This window comes from Myxozyma melibiosi (assembly GCF_037950935.1).
Source record: "Myxozyma melibiosi strain Phaff 52-87 chromosome Unknown BZA70scaffold_12, whole genome shotgun sequence".
In the NCBI taxonomy this organism is placed as follows: Eukaryota; Fungi; Ascomycota; class Lipomycetes; order Lipomycetales; family Lipomycetaceae; genus Myxozyma; species Myxozyma melibiosi.
In genome coordinates this window covers 48,098-63,795 of record NW_027042926.1, presented here as the reverse complement: position 1 = coordinate 63,795, position 15,698 = coordinate 48,098, and the positions used below count along the sequence as shown (strand labels likewise).

The following is a 15,698-nucleotide window of genomic DNA, read 5'->3' as shown; positions in this document are numbered from 1 at the left end:
GCGTTTCTTTTTTTTGTCTGTTTCCATCTATTCTTTCTATTCTCGTCGATTAAGGAATACACTTCCTTCTTCTTCCTCCTTCTTTTTTTCGAATTGCTCGTTTTTACCTTATTTTGTCCTCGCCTGCGTTTCTTTACATATTCATAATTCAGTATCAGTCAGTATCAATTAGTTCGTTTCACTCAGCAGTTGTTTTTCTTTTTCTTCATATGCTATTTTAGCCAAATTCATATCTTATCTCATCTACTTTCTCTTCTACGTAATTCTAAGCTCTAACTTATGCATTCATTCGGATTGACGATAGTATTACAAATATACAACAAAAGCACAATCTCTTAGACTACTATTTACAAAAAGTTTTTTTTTAAATATAGAGAAATATATATCAACAAAATCGCAAAATATCTCCCACTCACAGAAATAATGAGCTGGAACAAAGCACAGAACAAAAGATCTATTCGACTCTTAAGCAGCAGGCGCGGGAGTAGGCGCAGGCGCAGGCGCAGGAGGCTCCTCCACCGACGGCGGCGGCGGCGCATCGTCACCCTTATCGCTCTTCCCCATGACATACTTCTCGAACGCGGCGTTGCGGTCCTTGAACGGTCTCGGTCCGAGCAGACGGAGGACGTCTTCGCGAGAAATCACTTCTTTCGAAAGCAACTCCTCGGCGATCAGCTCGATGTCCTTCTTATGCTCCTTCAGCAACTTGGCGCACGTCTCGTGCGCGATGCTCACGATCCGTCGGACTTCGACATCGATCAGCGACGCGGTCTCCTCCGAGAACGGCTTGTTGAAGCTATTCGAGTTCTCGTCAAAGTGCACCAGTCCAACCTTCTTTGACATGCCAAAGCTGGTGACCATCATCGTCGCCATACGCGTCACCTTCTTCAAATCGTCAGACGCGCCAGAGGTCACGGTCGGGAAATGCATCTCCTCAGACACGCGTCCACCGAGAGTCATAGTCATCTTGTCCATCAGCTGCTGCTCAGACAAGAGCATCGTGTCCGCAGGCGCGTACTGAGCGTATCCAAGAGCACCGATCGAGCGAGGAATGATAGACACCTTCAACAACGGATCAGCCCACTCAAGGTACCATCCGCACACGGCGTGGCCGGCCTCGTGGTACGCGACCGTGCGCTGCTCCTCCTTTGTCAACACGCGCGACTTCTTCTCGATACCGGCAATCACACGCTCGATAGCAGCCTCAAAGTGCTCCATCCCGACCGAATCAGCCAGACGGCGCGCGGCAATCAACGCGGCCTCGTTGCAGCAGTTTGCAATATCGGCACCAGAGAAACCGGCAGTCAACGCAGCCATCTTGCCCGAAAGAGCATCAAGATCAAGCGTCGTCTTGATCTTGCCCAGGTGCACCATGAAAATAGCCTTGCGGCCTTCAACATCAGGCAGATCGACAGCGATATGTCTATCGAATCGACCAGGTCGCATCAACGCAGGATCCAAAACATCAGAGCGGTTAGTACCCGCGAGCACGACAACGTGGTCCGAGGTCTGGAAACCGTCCATCTCAACAAGCAACTGGTTGAGCGTAGACTCGCGCTCATCGTTTCCTCCGCCCATAGCCGAGTTACGCGAGCGAGCTTTTCCAATCGCGTCGATTTCGTCAACAAAGATGATACAGGGAGCAAGCTTGCGCGCAGTGCTAAACAAGTCGCGGACTCGGCTAGCACCAACACCAACAAACATCTCCACAAACTCAGATCCAGAAACAGACAAGAACGGGACACCGGCCTCACCGGCAGTAGCCTTGGCAATCAAAGTCTTACCAGTACCAGGAGGTCCAGAGAGAATAGCACCACGAGGGATCTTAGCACCCAAGCGCTCGTATTTCTGAGGATCTTTCAAGAACTTGACAAACTCCATAATCTCTTCCTTGGCCTCGTCCATACCGGCAACATCCTTGAAGCGCATCTTGACATCAGTCTCCTGGTTGAAAAGCTTAGCGCGCGACTTGCTCACTCCGAACAAACCGCCGGCACCGCCGGCACCACCAGCCTGACGTCTGCCGATCCACCACAAGGCACCGACGAGGATGACCGTAGGAAGAAGGGCGAGAAGAGTGTTCATGATTCCACGCTCGTCAATGTAGTTGACGGGGATGCGCTCAGTAGTGCGGATACCGAGATCGTTCTGCGCTTCCTCGAGATTGCGCTCAAAGGACTCGACAGATCCGATAGTGAAAAACCAGGCAGAAGACAGAGCGACCGAGTCGGCCGACGGCTTGAGGGTCACGCGAACAAACTGGCGGTTAACAACCGTCAGACGATCGACGTAGCCCTTGTCAAGCAGCGAGACTCGGAACTCTTGCCAGGTCAACTCGCGTCCGCCGGGTCCTTCAAGGAGAAGGTAGATGATGTAGAAAATGACGCCCATGATGACGAAGTGGTTCGGTGACAGGGGCGGGATCTTGATGTCGACCCTGTTGATGTTTGGTTTCCGGTCGTTTGATCGTTCTTCCTGTTCATCATCCTTCTTCGAATTCTTCGAATCTTCTGCCGAACGTCTAACCTTGTCGATTTCCTCGTTCAACCGGCGGCGGGCTTGTGCCAACTTTTCCTCTTCTTCCTCTGTGATAATGTTAGCTTTGACTCTTGAGTCACCATTGCAAATTGTGAAATATGTACATACCCTCGGGTGTCAATTTCTTATCCTCCTTCGAATCATCTTTCTTTGAAGAATACGATCTAATTGCACTCTGCAGCAAGAGACTGTTGTTCAAAAGACCGTTGCTTCGGGTGCTCGGAAGACGATTGCGGAGCAGCGAGCTGGAATCGAAAGACAGAGGGCGACTGCAGCCAATTGTGGAATACAGTCTTACGTCGCGAGACGCAAGACGGGCGACGTTGCGCAGGAGCGATTGAGCTCCTCGCGACATGCTCTATGCGATGGAATCTTCTTGGATGTCTTTACCGATCGATTTGCGGGTTCGCGTGGGCGAAATGCTATAGGTGTGCGGTTAGTGATGATGAAAAAAGGACGGGTTAGACAGCACAGTCTGCTGACACCTTCCACCGGCGGGTTCTAGCTGCACACTGCTAAAGATGCGGTTGGTCTGACGATGATGACTCGTAGAAGGCACAGCGCGAACACCAGTTGAATCATCCGCGACAACACTCCAGAAGAAGCAAAAGCACTCTACCGGCAGTAGACGATCAATCAAGCAAATCACATAGCAATACACATACCAAATAACTCCGTTCAAGAAGATCGCAGAGTAGATTGAAGAAAGCGGATCCACGAGCTGAGTCTGCTGATGGTCAGAAGATGCGCTGATGGTCAAAAACCAGCGCCACCGCAAAAATAGCTGCGCAGTTGAAGCCCTAAAGAACCTACGGAATCTGCTTCAGAACGGCTCACGGAGGCCTGAGCTGCTCAACTCCGAGGAAGCGCGCTACGTCCGTCGAGAGCGAGAGCGAGAGTCGAGGGTCTTTACGAACAGTCTCGAGGTGCGGTTGATGGACGGGGGATGGCTCACGGAGGAGCTGGAGACGTGGACGAAGAGCTGTCGGGCGTAGTATCTACAGTGACGACAGCGTAGAAGTAGATGTTCACGCTCTTCTAACAGTCATATCCGCAGTAAACACACCCAACTAATCCACCAACCTGCTCTCAACCAAACAGACAAAATAACAAGACTCAATTACATCCAACTTCTATCTACAAATAACCAACAACCAAAAACAACGCCCGTAGCAGTCCACACAAACCACACTACGCACAGCAGCAACAGGTCACGTGAACGTTAGAGTGACACGTGCGCGTCCAAAAGTTTTTTCCTTTTGCGCAGGTTCGCAAAATTTTGTGCCGTCGCCAATCGCGAGATCCTGAGCTTTTGCACTCTTCAACCACCCTCAACCCGAATATCTCTTTTATAACAATCAGAAAGCATGAGGCCGATTCTGCTGTATGTTGCATCTCCTATTACTTGGCTGCTGCTGGCGGGCAGGGATGTAGATAGTGCGTGTGCTAACTCGTGATCGTGTATAGGAAAGGACATGAGCGTCCATTGACCAAGGTACGGCCATTATATTGATATATCTTCGAACAATAACTCAGTTTCTGTTCAAACGAGCATAATTGACCATCTACTTCTGTGAACAACTCTAACAAATCTCATACTACAGCTCAAATACAACAGAGAGGGCGATTTACTGTTCACCACCGCTCGTGACAAGATGTAAGAGACATCCCCTGTCAAGCAAGTCCCAGTCTCCAGATACTAACCAATATCTCGTTATAGTGTCAATGTGTACTACTCACACAACGGTGAACGGTTAGGAACTTACATGGGCCACCAGGGTGCCCTCTGGGATGTCGACGTTGATCCGGTATGCCTCAATCATCATCTGACCGAACCCGCGCATGTATATTAACCAACCCACCCTAGACCTCCACCCTTCTCGTCACCGGCGCTGCCGACAACACCGTCAAGCTCTGGGAAGTCAGCACCGGCCGCTGCCTGCAGACCTGGGAGTTCAACACCGCCGTCAAGGTCTCGACCTTCAACGAGGACGCCGACAGACTGCTCGTCGTCACCGAAGCGCGAATGGGTTTCCAGGGAACGATCCACGTCTACCCGTTCGTCATCGACTTGGAAGCCAAGCAGGCGACGGAGCCGATCCTGACAATCACCTCGCCCGAAAACAAGTTCACAAAAGCCGGTTTCTCATATCTGAGCAAATACATCATCGCCGGCCACGCCGACGGCTCGGTCTCGCAGTACGACGGCAAGACCGGAGAGCTGCTCAAGAACGTGCCCGTGCATGACAAGGAAATCACTGACCTGCAGTTCGCGCCCGACATGACCTACTTCATCACCACATCCAAGGACAAGACCGCTCGTATCCTCGACACCAAGAACCTCAAGATCATGAAGACCTACACCGCTGACGCGCCCCTCAACACCGGCGCAATCACCCCAAAGAAGGATTTCATCATCCTCGGCGGTGGCCAGGACGCAAAGGACGTGACCACCACCACAAGCCGACAAGGAAAGTTCGAAGCCAGATTCTACCACAAGATCTTTGAAGACGAAATCGGCCGTCTCAAGGGTCACTTTGGCCCTCTCAACCACATCGTCGTCCACCCGGCCGGCACTGGCTTTGCCTCTGGTGGTGAGGACGGATACGTTCGCGTGCATCATTTCGACAAGTCGTACTATGACTTTTTGTATGACGTCGAGCGTATGCGCCCGGAGAACTAGAAAGCGCTAAACAAAATTTGATACGGGAGAGAGTGGAGAAAGATAGAAAATAAAAAACCGTTCTATCATAAGTTATCGCTAGTATTCATGTAATGTACCTTTTTCACGCGCAATTTGGGTTGTACTTTTGATGTTTTGTATCGTCGTTTCAAAATCTTTGTCGTTTATAGTCGCATAATAATTCGGATTATTATCGTTCACAACATCTCTTTCCTTCTCTAAACTACGCCTTCAATCCATCTGATATCTGATATCTGCATAAGCATTTCATTCGACTAAAAATATAATATATAAAAGGGGAAAAATAAAAGAAAATATATAGAATCGACCAATGCGCCAGTTGAATGAAATCGCGTGTCCCAACTTTTTCAAAATAAAAAAACAGCAGATTTGCAAACAGAATAAAGAATATGGTAGTAGACTAGAGTAGAGTATCATATAAACACATGAAGAAAGACCTCAGATTAACAAGTTATAGTTTTCAAAACAAAGAGCACATATTTAACACAAGCAGAGTACAAAACAGCACCGCTCATTTTCTCTTTTTTTTTCGAGCATGAAAGTCACAGTTGAATGGGCTTCCACCTCACATCGCTCAACACAAGACAGCTTAGAACAAGCCCTCGATCTCGCCGTCGTCGGTGACCTCGACGTCCATGAAACCGCAGTGCGTGGGCAGACCAGGAATCGTCTGGATCTCGGCCGCAAGAGCATACAGGTATCCCGCACCGACCGACGCGCGCACGTCGCGGATAGGAACAGTGAATCCGGAAGGCACGCCCTTGAGCGCGGCGTCGTGCGACAGACTGTACTGCGTCTTGGCGACGCAGATAGGCAGGTTGCCGAAGCCCTGGCGCGTGTAGGTCTCGACCTTCTCGCGCGCAAGATCGCTGAGCTCGACCTTCTCGGCGCCGTACATCTTGGTCGCGATCGCGTTGAGCTTGTCCTCGACGGACTGCTCGAGATCGTACAGCAGCTTGAAGTCCTTGCCCTCCGTCTTGTTCGCAGCGGCAACGACGCCCTCGGCAAGCTCGACAGCGCCCTTGCCACCCTCGGCCCAGTGGTTGGACGGGATGGCGTCGTCGGCACCAGCCTTGATGGCCTCCTCGCGGATGCACTGGATCTCAGCCTCGGTATCGGTCTCCATCTTGTTGATGGCGACGACGACCGGCAGACCGTACTGCTTGGCATTGGCGATGTGCTTGCCGAGGTTGGCGCAGCCCTTGCGAAGGAGCTCGACGTCCTCCTTGCGGTAGACCTCGGGAAGAGCAACACCGGGGGTGACATCAGGACCGCCTCCGTGGAGCTTGAGCGCACGGACAGTCGCGACGATGACGACAACGTCGGGAACAAGCCCGCTCGAGCGGCACTTGATGTTGAAGAATCGCTCACCACCCATGGTGAAATCGAAACCAGCCTCGGTAACGACGTATCCGGCCTTCTCGGCCTCGTCCTCGCCGGGCTCGGTTCCGGCAAGCTTCAAGGCCATCTTGTCGGCCAAGACGGAGTTCGCGCCAATCGAGATGTTGGCGAACGGGCCCGCGTGCACAAAGACAGGGGTTCCCTCGAGCGTCTGCATCATAGTGGGCTTGATGGCATCCTTCATGAGCGCGGTGAGCGCGCCACCGGCGCCGATATCGTCGCAAGTGATGGGCTCGCCAGACTTGGACGAGGCAACAACCATGCGGCCGAGACGCTCGCGCATGTCGGTGAGCGAGTTGGAGAGCGCGAGAACGGCCATGCACTCGCTCGCGACAGTGATATCGAATCCTGTCTCGCGCGTGTGGCCCTTCTCAGCGGGACCCTGACCGATCGTGATTCCACGAAGATGACGGTCGTTGCAGTCGACCACGCGGCGCCAGGTGATGGTGGCGGGGTCGATGTCGAGACGGGCAAACTTGGAGATTTCCTCGGGCGTGAGGTCGTCGGGGTTGGTCTTGTCGATTCCGAGCTTCTTCAGACGGCGGAGCATGACGGGCGAGAACTTGCGAACCCCCCGCTTGGCCGGGACGAGACGCTTGTAAAGCGGGCCATCCTTCTGCGCGCGCTCGTGGAACATGCGCGTGTCGATGGCGGCAGCGAGCAAGTTGGTAGCAGCACCGATGGCGTGGATGTCACCGGTAAGATGCATGTTAAACTCGTCCATAGGGATGACCTGCGAGTATCCACCACCGGCAGCACCACCCTTGATACCGAAAGTCGGGCCCATAGACGGCTGGCGAACGTTTGCGAACGCGATCTTGCCGAGGTGCGCACCGAGCGCCTGCACGAGGCCGACGGTGGTGGTCGACTTACCCTCACCGAGAGGAGTGGGCGTGATGCCGGTGACCAAGACGTACTTTCCGTTCTTGCGGTGGGCGAGACGGTCGAGGAGCGAGAGCTGGATCTTGGCCTTGTAGGCGCCGTAGTTCTCGAGCTCGTTCTCGGTGATGCCAATCTCCTTTGCGAGCACGCGGATGTTCTTGGGCTTTTGGTTGCGCGAGATCTCAAAGTCGCTGGGGACCTTGTCGAGGATCTTGATGGGCAGGGGAGTGATGTGGCGCTTGGCCTGCTCGGCGTAGTAGCGCTTAGCAGCATCGACGACGTTCTGCAAAAGCATGGCGACAGTCATGGGACCAACTCCACCGGGCACGGGGGTGATTTTTGAGGCCACAGCAGCGGCGGACTCGTAGTCGACGTCGCCGACGAGACGTTGGCCAGACTTCTTGGTCGCGTCGGGGATGTAGTTTGTGCCGACGTCGATGACGACCGCACCAGGCTTGAGCCATTCGCCCTTGACGAAATGGGGCTTCCCTATGGCAGAGACGACGACGTCGGCCTCCTTGAGGTACTTCTCGATGTTCTCGGTGTGCGAGTGGCACACGGTGACGGTCGCGTCAGCGTTGCGGAGGAGCGAGGCGACGGGAGCGCCGACGATGTCGCTGCGTCCGAGGACGACGACGGGCTTGCCAGCAAGCTCAACACCAGCTTTCTCAAGCAGGACCATGATACCCTTGGGAGTGCAGGGCACAAAGAGAGGGGAGCCCCCCCGCTTGGCGAGCTCGCCGGTGTTGAGGGGTCCGAATCCGTCGACGTCTTTCTCGGGCGCGACGGCGTTGGTGACGGCAATCTCCGAGATATGGGCGGGGACGGGGAGTTGGACGAGGATGCCGTGTACTGAGGTGTCATCATTGAGGGTCGCAATTTCAGAGAGGAGCTGTGATGAGTGTTAGTGCAGTCGAGAGATGTAGAGATGTAGAGGGAAACATACCTGGCTCTCGGTAATGTCCTCGGGGAAGTTCTGGAGGGTGCAAACAATGTTGGCCTAGGAATGATTCTGTTAATATATGTGAAGGCAGAGTGAAGAAAATGTTATAGTGAGAATAGGTACCTCCTCAGCAGCCTTGAGCTTCATGCGAACATAGGTGCTCGAGTCGGGGCGGGCGCCAACTTGGATGATGGTAAGCGAAGGCTTGAAGAGCGGGTTGACGGTCTGGATGGAGCCAATTTCGGCGTTGATGGACTCGCGAATTGCCCTGGAGATGATGTTAGAGAGAGATATAGGAATTGAGGTGTGTGGAGTGGGTTTGTGGATGATTGCTGCTATCTTGGATAGCGGTCGGAAGAAAAGAGCGGTAGATAGCGACCCCTGAACAGGAGGACTGCGGACCACCGGGCGATAAAAGAGTAGAGAAAGAAGCAAGAGTAGAATAAGAAGAATACATACTTGGCAATTGCGTTCCCGTCAATAACTTCAGCAACCATGGTGGAGAGAATATGGACCGGTTGAGTTTGATGAAGTTGGTTGTTGGTCGCTCGGGCTGGAAGTTTGAAAAATTTTGGAGGAGCTGGGAGAGGATTAGGGTTTGAGTAATAGTTGGGGGGAGGATTTGGAGGAGGAAAGAGAGGAGTATTGATGAGTGGATATCTGTGTGTTTGATGTTGATTGAAAAAGAAGAGGTGAATAGGGAATTATGAAGTTGTTTGGTAGTTGTATTGGGTAGAGGATACAGAGGATATTGAAGATATGAGAGAAATCACTGGTTTAGCAATAATCTCACTTTGCTTCTGAAATACAAGTACATCTACTACTTCTACAACAAACAAACCAATTGAACATAAACAACCACAGCTATCTTGTTCTTGAATATCTTCTTCTCACTATCTTATTCACTATCCTATTCTATTCAGTAATAAACACCTCAACGTCGTTTAGCAAGGCCACGGTGTGCAAAACGCTCGAGCCAGCGCCGCAAAGGCTTTTAGTTAAGCGCAGTCGCTGCAGCAGCCTCGATACTTCCTCTCCTCCTCCTCTTCCTCTTCCCTTCTCTGATTCCCTTCTTTCCTTCCATCTTCTCTCTACTCATTAACCACACTCACCATGTCTGTCCCTCCTCTTGACCAGCGCGAGCTCAAAAACACAATCGTCCTCTTCGACGTCGACGGCACCCTCACCCCGGCCCGTCAGGTATGCGCCTTGATCCTCTCTATGCTCTTTCTTCATCATCAATTTCACCTCCCTCTAACGCTCTCCTACACCTCTAGACCGTCTCCCCGGAGATGCTCGAGCTCCTTGCCAAGCTCCGCCAGAAGACCGCCATCGGCTTCGTCGGCGGCTCGGACTTTGTCAAGCAGCAGGAGCAGCTCGGCGAGAACGTGCTCGACATCTTTGACTACTGCTTCTCCGAGAACGGCTTGACTGCCTACAAGCTCGGCGAGAAGCTCGCGTCCCAGAGCTTCATCAATTGGATCGGTGAGGAGAAGTACAACAAGCTCGTCAAGTTCATTCTCAGATACCTTGCCGATCTTGATCTGCCCAAGCGCCGGTATGCCCTACTTCTCTATAATACCGCAGTCATATGCATTTTGTATTAACCATCTCTTTCTAGTGGTACCTTTGTTGAGTTCCGCAACGGAATGATCAATGTCTCTCCCATTGGCCGTAACGCCTCGTAAGTAGTCCTTTCTATCACACATACCCTTCCAACAACAAAATCTAATACCCACAGCAACCCCGAGCGCCTCGAGTACGAGAAGTTCGACCTGGCCCACAACGTCCGTGCCAACTTTGTGGACGCGCTCAAGAAGGAGTTCTCCGACTACGGCTTGACCTACTCCATCGGTGGCCAGATCTCGTTCGACGTCTTCCCCACCGGCTGGGACAAGACCTACTGCCTCCAGCACGTCGAGGCGGCGGGATACACCACCATCCACTTCTTTGGCGACAAGTCGTTCAAGGGTGGCAACGACTACGAGATTTACGAGGACCCGAGAACTATCGGCCATGCTGTCAACAGCCCCGATGACACCATGCGCATCCTCAAGGAGACTTTTGGTATTTAAGTAGATTTAGCTGGTTTGTTTATAATATAATATCTTTACATATAATATGCGAATATATGTATGGCTTTGCGTAGTAAGAATTGATATTTGGAGATATTTGTATTCAAGAGTCATGTCTATGTAAGCATGCGAATGTATGCCAGAACCAAGGCAAATGATCCAGTACAGACACCGATGAGCCACTGCATGACCTGAAACTTGACTTGCTCCAGCTGCGTCTTCACATTCGCAACCTCAGTATCGATCCGCGTGTCTGTCTCTTTGATCTTGAGCTCATGCACCGCGCCTTCTTCCCTGATGCGGCCTTTCTCGAGATTCAGATCCAAGCGCACGTTCGCCTGCGTCTTTGCGATCTCCTCTTTGAGCTGCACCTGCAGCTTATCCATACTGCTCATCAGTCTCTCGTGCTCGTTCTTGACCTGCGTCGAGTCCGTCTTGTCGAGAGTGAGCAGCTCGCTGCGCAGTTTGGCAAAGTCAACTTTCTGCTGATACGCCTGCCGTGATAGCACTTCCTTGCGGACGAGGGTGGTCGAGAGCGACTCGACGGATTCGGTGATGACCTCGCTGAGAGCATTCAAAACTGCCTCGGACTGTTTGGGAGAGAAACCATTCGCCTCGAGCTTTTGCATGAACTTGAGCGTGTCGAAGTGGTAGTTGTTGGCGGTGGGTGTGGTGGAGAAGGACCGTGCGGCCGAGAGCACGGCGGAGAGGCTGTGTGGCCGGCTGAGGGGTATCCGGAGGGTGTTGAGCATGTGCGAGCAGTTCAGGACGGAGTTCATTGTGGTTTATGTACAGAACAGGGAGAAATGAGGAAGAAGAGAGGAGCAGCAGAGCAGAGCAGAGCCGGTGATGTTGTGAGTTTGGAGGTGCGCGTGAAATTAGAGTTTTTGAGCGGGCTGAGCAAAGCCGCCGAAGCCGGCAACTTCTTCTCCTCCACCGCGCTCTTCTTTGTCTCCAACTCCTCCTCCTCTTCTTCTCTTCCTCTCTTTTCCCTCCTCCTCTCATCTTCATCACAATGGACACCTACATCCAAGCTGCAAAGGACTACCTCGAGCCTCAGCCCCCGTCCGTCGACCGTCCCTTCGGCATCCACGTCTGGGCCGTCTTCTCGGACGTCTGCAACCGCGTCCTCAAATGGAACCCAGACGCCTTCGAGTTCGTCCAGGACGAGCTTCCTCTCTCGACCCTCACGCCCATGATTGCCACCATTGTGGCCTACTACGTCATCATCCTCGGCGGCCGCGAGCTCATGAGACCCTTCGCGCCCTGGAAGCTCACCTTCCTCTTCCGCGTCCACAACATCATGCTCACCTTTGTGTCCTGGCTCCTTCTCACGCTCTTCATCGAGCAGTTGTTTCCTATTATTTACCGCCATGGTCTGTTTTACGCTATCTGCAACGCGGGCTCCTGGACTCAGCCAATGGTCACCCTTTACTACGTGAGTCCTACACATCGCTTTTGTTTTGACATCTCACAGTCGCGCTGCTTGCTCTTTTCTGTTTTCTTTTTTTATCTTGTTTTTATGTTTGTTTTTCTTCTACATCGTTTTCTGTTCAATCCCCTTCTCATAATTCACGCTCTCTGCCGAATTGTGCCGGGCTTGTTTTGTTTTTCTTGCGACGCGAAGATTCTTTCGCGCTCGGCTCACAACCCTACGACCTCCTCTCTCTTCTCTTCTCTCTCTGTTTACTCTGTTTACTCCCTCTACTCTCTTTACATGTTCTCTTTACTTCTACATTGCTTCCACTTTCTTCTCTCGAGCAAGCGCGCGCACTGTTTTTCGTTTTCTGCTAAAGTTTGTGAACTAACAAACATGCCGGTCTTAGCTCAACTACCTCACCAAATTTGTACGCATGTGATCCGGGATCCCTTACCCTGTCCCCTCCTCATTGCTGCCATATCTGCAATTTTATGCTGCCGTATATCCTTGTTCAGGGTCTGATTGATTTTCTAGGTTGAATTGATCGATACCGTCTTCCTCGTCGTCAAGAAGAAGCCCTTGAGTACGTATCCCCGACGCAATTGCTGCTTACCTACCCTCAGTACACCCCAAACTAACCGAGGCAGCCTTCCTCCACTGCTTCCACCATGGCGCTACCGCTGCCCTCTGCTACTCCCAGATTGTCGGCCACACTTCCGTCTCCTGGGTTGTCATTACACTTAACCTCGGCGTCCATGTCGTCATGTACTTCTACTACTTCCTCTCCTCCTGCGGCATCCGTGTTTGGTGGAAGGAGTGGGTCACCCGTCTCCAGATCATCCAGTTCATCATCGACCTCGGCTTTGTCTACTTTGCCTCCTACACCTACTTCACCAGCACCTACTGGCCCCACATGCCCAACTACGGCGAGTGCGCTGGTGAGGAGTTTGCTGCTATCTACGGCTGTGGTCTCTTGACCTCCTACCTCTTCCTCTTCATTGCCTTCTACATCCGCGTCTACGCCAAGGGCAAGGCCCGCAGCGCTGCTAAGCGCAAGGCTGCCGCTGCTGCTGCCGCTGCCGGTGCCTCGGAGAAGAAGTCCGTTACTAACGGCAAGGAGGCTGAGGCTGCCTCTACTCCTGTCAAGGCTGCCAAGAAGTCTTCCTCAAAGAAGATCTAAACAGCTCACTTGACTGTCAGAGTAGTGCTCTACTCTCAACACCACCACTAACCACAAAAAAAGAGGAAAAGAAGAAAACAGCAGGCTCAGCCTGCACTTTTGTAAATTTTTATTTCTTTAGCGGACCAGAAAAACGAACGAGAAAGAAAGGTAGCGAGAAGAAGAAACACAAAAACGACACAACAAAAGAAGTTATTGCATTCTCTCTTTTTTTGCTTTTCGACCTTCTTGTGTCTTTGTAGAATACTGTATCAAATAGTTCTTGTGTTTTATTGTTTATTGTTTTTCTTCATTTTTTTTGATTACCTTTTATCTTTCCTCTGGCTTTTGTTTGTGATTCTTAGATGTTTTGAATCAGGACAGATTAGCGTTGGTTTTATTGAGACTCGAGGCTCTTTGCAACGTTAGCACAAATAATATAATAATACTAATATAATTGCAATAAGAAGAATAACAATGGCTGTAGATTTACTTCCGGATTAGGCAATTATGAAAGCCAAAAGAGGAAGCTTCTTATCGGACCACCTCCCAACCACCTTCAAAACCTCAGCCGCGGTCGCGTTGTCTTCACTGCTCTCTGCAGTTCGGTTTCTGTGTTCTTTTGTCTGCATTGTTTGTTCTTGTGTGTGTATCTGTATATCGTGTGTTTGTATTGTACATTGTGCTGATTCTCCCAGCTGCCGTACGATAACGGCTTATCCTGCATGACCCTCCAGGCTCCTTCCTTCTCTCTATAGACAGTTCTTTCCATGCCCGACAGAACGTCAAGCATATCCTCGTCCACGACAGCGATTTCCTCCTCTGGCGGCTCGACCCCCGCGCGCACTGTCATCAAAGTCGCAGTCATCGGGACCGGACTCGCTGGTCTTGTCTCTGCCTATCGGTTGGCTACCTCGAACTCTGGATCTGTCGAGTTTGAAGTTCATCTGTTTGACGAGGTGCGTGAATCTTTATTGATTTTTGTTGGTGGTAGATTAAGAGAAAGTGGCTAATGTCTGCTATCTAGAGCCCTGTAATCGGCTTCGACGCGTCCTCCATCTCGGTAACCGACTCCGATGGCGTCGAAAGACGAGTCGACGTGCCCATGCGCTCATTCGCAGGCGGCTACTACACACGCGTGATTGCGCTCTACCGCTCGCTCGGCCTACAATTCCACAACGCAAAGTTTTCGTACTCGTTCTCCGAAGTTTCCAACGACGTCAAGAGCGAGCGCGGCGCAGAGACGTACTACATGCACGGCGGACAGAAGCAGTTGATTAAGAAAAGCGGGCGGCCGGTTGAGAAAGGCCGGGTTGCGTATTATGCGAGCTTGGTAGCCGTGCTGTTTTGGTATATATATTTCACGCTCGTCGCGGCGTTTTCGAGGCCAAAAGGCGGTCTGACGTTTGAGAATGAGGCAAGACTAGACCACAGCCGGCGCGCGAGGTATTGGTACATGACCGACCCCGACGATGTCTTGAACGAGCGCAGTGGGGGAAGTGGGTTTAAATCCCGGAACCTGTTTCGAAAAGAAAACATCTACGGCTCGATGGAGACCGGCGACGAAGACGAGGTGATGATCGGCACGGGCGTCGAGACGCTGCGCGAGTACGTCGCGCGGTGGCATTTTCCTCGGTGGTTTGTGGATCGGTTTATGACTCCCTTGTTTTGCGCAATGTCTACCTGCACAGTTGATACGATCATGGATGCGCCCGCGGCGGACGTGATTGACTACAAACGAACGACGTTTATGAAACCGCATTATCTACTTTCTAAAAACAGCAGATCGGCCGTCGACGCGCTGACGGCTTGTTTGAACCCGGACAACATCCATCTCGGGATGGCAGTGAAGTCAATGCTCTCCGAAGGCTCGACCTGGACTATCCGCACCGGCGACCGGGACTACAATCATTTCGTGCACGTCATAATCGCCACGCCGCCCTCAGTCGCGCGCGAACTACACCCGCCGCTGGAGAAGATCTTCAAGGACGTAAAGTCCGAGTACGTGCGCGTGCTGGTGCACACCGATAGCCGCGTGCTGGACTACATGAACCCCAAGGACATCCGCGACCTGAACCTGATCCGCACGGCGGACCGCGCGGAAGCCACGCACGTTCTCTTCCCAGGGGTATACCAAACCACGAGCCCGACGACTCTGTGCAGCTATCCAGACCAGCCCGAGAGCGCAGACTTTGGCGGCCGCATAGCGCCAGAGAAGATCGTGAAGGAGAGCAGGTTCGAGCGGGTGGTCAGATCTGCGGAGCTCGTGCAGGCAATCGAAAAGATGCGCAAGCACCAGGGCAGACACAACGTCTGGGTCACCGGCAGCTGGATGTGGCAGGGTCTGGTTCTGCTTGAGGGGTGTGTTGCGAGCGCAGACTACGTGACCGAGCGCATAAAGACAAAGAGCGGGAAGACGACGATATCATCTAGAGACATAGTCTGAAATATATGTTTGTAATAATTCTACAAATATTAGTAATTACAGTGACGTCAGAACCCTAAAGAAATGACTATTCACGTGATTCTGACGTCATCGGGGCTGGGAGGCGTCAGCTCGCTCTCTGTGGCACATT

The 15,698-nt window shown here is 52.1% G+C and overlaps 7 protein-coding genes across 7 annotated transcripts; 4 read left to right on the top strand and 3 right to left on the bottom strand.

Moving 5' to 3' along the window:
• Positions 1–248: 248 nt before the first annotated feature.
• On the bottom strand, positions 249–3,301 carry BZA70DRAFT_283282 (peptidase family M41-domain-containing protein). Its single transcript, XM_064913417.1, has 3 exons — positions 3,024–3,301; positions 2,647–2,960; positions 249–2,585 (listed from the first exon to the last, which is right to left on the bottom strand). Exons 2-3 carry the CDS (start codon positions 2,891–2,893, stop codon positions 466–468), a joined length of 2,367 nt encoding a protein of 788 aa, XP_064766312.1. The 5' UTR covers positions 2,894–2,960; positions 3,024–3,301; the 3' UTR covers positions 249–465.
• A 394-nt stretch (positions 3,302–3,695) lies between these two features.
• Positions 3,696–5,438, top strand: BZA70DRAFT_73887 (WD40-repeat-containing domain protein). Its single transcript, XM_064915372.1, has 5 exons — positions 3,696–3,922; positions 4,006–4,033; positions 4,143–4,195; positions 4,259–4,346; positions 4,406–5,438. Exons 1-5 carry the CDS (start codon positions 3,906–3,908, stop codon positions 5,219–5,221), a joined length of 1,002 nt encoding a protein of 333 aa, XP_064766311.1. The 5' UTR covers positions 3,696–3,905; the 3' UTR covers positions 5,222–5,438.
• Position 5,439: 1 nt separating this feature from the next.
• On the bottom strand, positions 5,440–9,020 carry BZA70DRAFT_74172 (C1-THFS protein). Its single transcript, XM_064915373.1, has 4 exons — positions 8,928–9,020; positions 8,592–8,736; positions 8,472–8,525; positions 5,440–8,417 (listed from the first exon to the last, which is right to left on the bottom strand). The coding sequence occupies exons 1-4, from the start codon at positions 8,963–8,965 to the stop codon at positions 5,832–5,834; spliced, it is 2,823 nt and encodes a 940-aa protein (XP_064766310.1). The 5' UTR covers positions 8,966–9,020; the 3' UTR covers positions 5,440–5,831.
• A 420-nt stretch (positions 9,021–9,440) lies between these two features.
• BZA70DRAFT_283273 (eukaryotic phosphomannomutase) lies at positions 9,441–10,597 on the top strand. Its single transcript, XM_064913416.1, has 4 exons — positions 9,441–9,668; positions 9,746–10,026; positions 10,090–10,152; positions 10,210–10,597. Exons 1-4 carry the CDS (start codon positions 9,582–9,584, stop codon positions 10,541–10,543), a joined length of 765 nt encoding a protein of 254 aa, XP_064766309.1. The 5' UTR covers positions 9,441–9,581; the 3' UTR covers positions 10,544–10,597.
• On the bottom strand, positions 10,598–11,385 carry BZA70DRAFT_283271 (coiled-coil domain-containing protein 90A,mitochondrial). Its single transcript, XM_064913415.1, has one exon. The coding sequence runs from the start codon at positions 11,320–11,322 to the stop codon at positions 10,660–10,662; it is 663 nt and encodes a 220-aa protein (XP_064766308.1). The 5' UTR covers positions 11,323–11,385; the 3' UTR covers positions 10,598–10,659.
• Positions 11,386–13,594, top strand: BZA70DRAFT_283269 (GNS1/SUR4 family-domain-containing protein). The gene is made up of 4 exons (XM_064913414.1): positions 11,386–11,981; positions 12,370–12,390; positions 12,498–12,546; positions 12,611–13,594. The coding sequence occupies exons 1-4, from the start codon at positions 11,559–11,561 to the stop codon at positions 13,141–13,143; spliced, it is 1,026 nt and encodes a 341-aa protein (XP_064766307.1). The 5' UTR covers positions 11,386–11,558; the 3' UTR covers positions 13,144–13,594.
• Positions 13,595–13,700: 106 nt separating this feature from the next.
• BZA70DRAFT_73735 (uncharacterized protein) lies at positions 13,701–15,639 on the top strand. Its single transcript, XM_064915371.1, has 2 exons — positions 13,701–14,081; positions 14,150–15,639. The coding sequence occupies exons 1-2, from the start codon at positions 13,893–13,895 to the stop codon at positions 15,566–15,568; spliced, it is 1,608 nt and encodes a 535-aa protein (XP_064766306.1). The 5' UTR covers positions 13,701–13,892; the 3' UTR covers positions 15,569–15,639.
• Positions 15,640–15,698: the final 59 nt, after the last annotated feature.

Coding starts and splice junctions, on each gene's coding strand:
- BZA70DRAFT_283282 (XM_064913417.1), bottom strand. CDS start 2,893: ATGTCGCGAGGAGCTCAATCGCTCCTGCGCAACGTCGCCCGTCTTGCG. Junction 2,586..2,646: donor TAAGAAATTGACACCCGAGG/GTATGTACATAT, acceptor ACATTATCACAG/AGGAAGAAGAGGAAAAGTTG.
- BZA70DRAFT_73887 (XM_064915372.1), top strand. Junction 4,034..4,142: donor ATGAGCGTCCATTGACCAAG/GTACGGCCATTA, acceptor CTCATACTACAG/CTCAAATACAACAGAGAGGG. Junction 4,347..4,405: donor GGGATGTCGACGTTGATCCG/GTATGCCTCAAT, acceptor AACCCACCCTAG/ACCTCCACCCTTCTCGTCAC.
- BZA70DRAFT_74172 (XM_064915373.1), bottom strand. CDS start 8,965: ATGGTTGCTGAAGTTATTGACGGGAACGCAATTGCCAA. Junction 8,526..8,591: donor AGCTCAAGGCTGCTGAGGAG/GTACCTATTCTC, acceptor AATCATTCCTAG/GCCAACATTGTTTGCACCCT. Junction 8,418..8,471: donor AGGACATTACCGAGAGCCAG/GTATGTTTCCCT, acceptor CACTCATCACAG/CTCCTCTCTGAAATTGCGAC.
- BZA70DRAFT_283273 (XM_064913416.1), top strand. CDS start 9,582: ATGTCTGTCCCTCCTCTTGACCAGCGCGAGCTCAAAAACACAATCGTC. Junction 10,027..10,089: donor CTTGATCTGCCCAAGCGCCG/GTATGCCCTACT, acceptor ATCTCTTTCTAG/TGGTACCTTTGTTGAGTTCC. Junction 10,153..10,209: donor CCCATTGGCCGTAACGCCTC/GTAAGTAGTCCT, acceptor TAATACCCACAG/CAACCCCGAGCGCCTCGAGT.
- BZA70DRAFT_283271 (XM_064913415.1), bottom strand. CDS start 11,322: ATGAACTCCGTCCTGAACTGCTCGCACATGCTCAACACCCTCCGGATA.
- BZA70DRAFT_283269 (XM_064913414.1), top strand. CDS start 11,559: ATGGACACCTACATCCAAGCTGCAAAGGACTACCTCGAGCCTCAGCCC. Junction 12,391..12,497: donor TCAACTACCTCACCAAATTT/GTACGCATGTGA, acceptor TTGATTTTCTAG/GTTGAATTGATCGATACCGT. Junction 12,547..12,610: donor CGTCAAGAAGAAGCCCTTGA/GTACGTATCCCC, acceptor TAACCGAGGCAG/CCTTCCTCCACTGCTTCCAC.
- BZA70DRAFT_73735 (XM_064915371.1), top strand. CDS start 13,893: ATGCCCGACAGAACGTCAAGCATATCCTCGTCCACGACAGCGATTTCC. Junction 14,082..14,149: donor AAGTTCATCTGTTTGACGAG/GTGCGTGAATCT, acceptor TCTGCTATCTAG/AGCCCTGTAATCGGCTTCGA.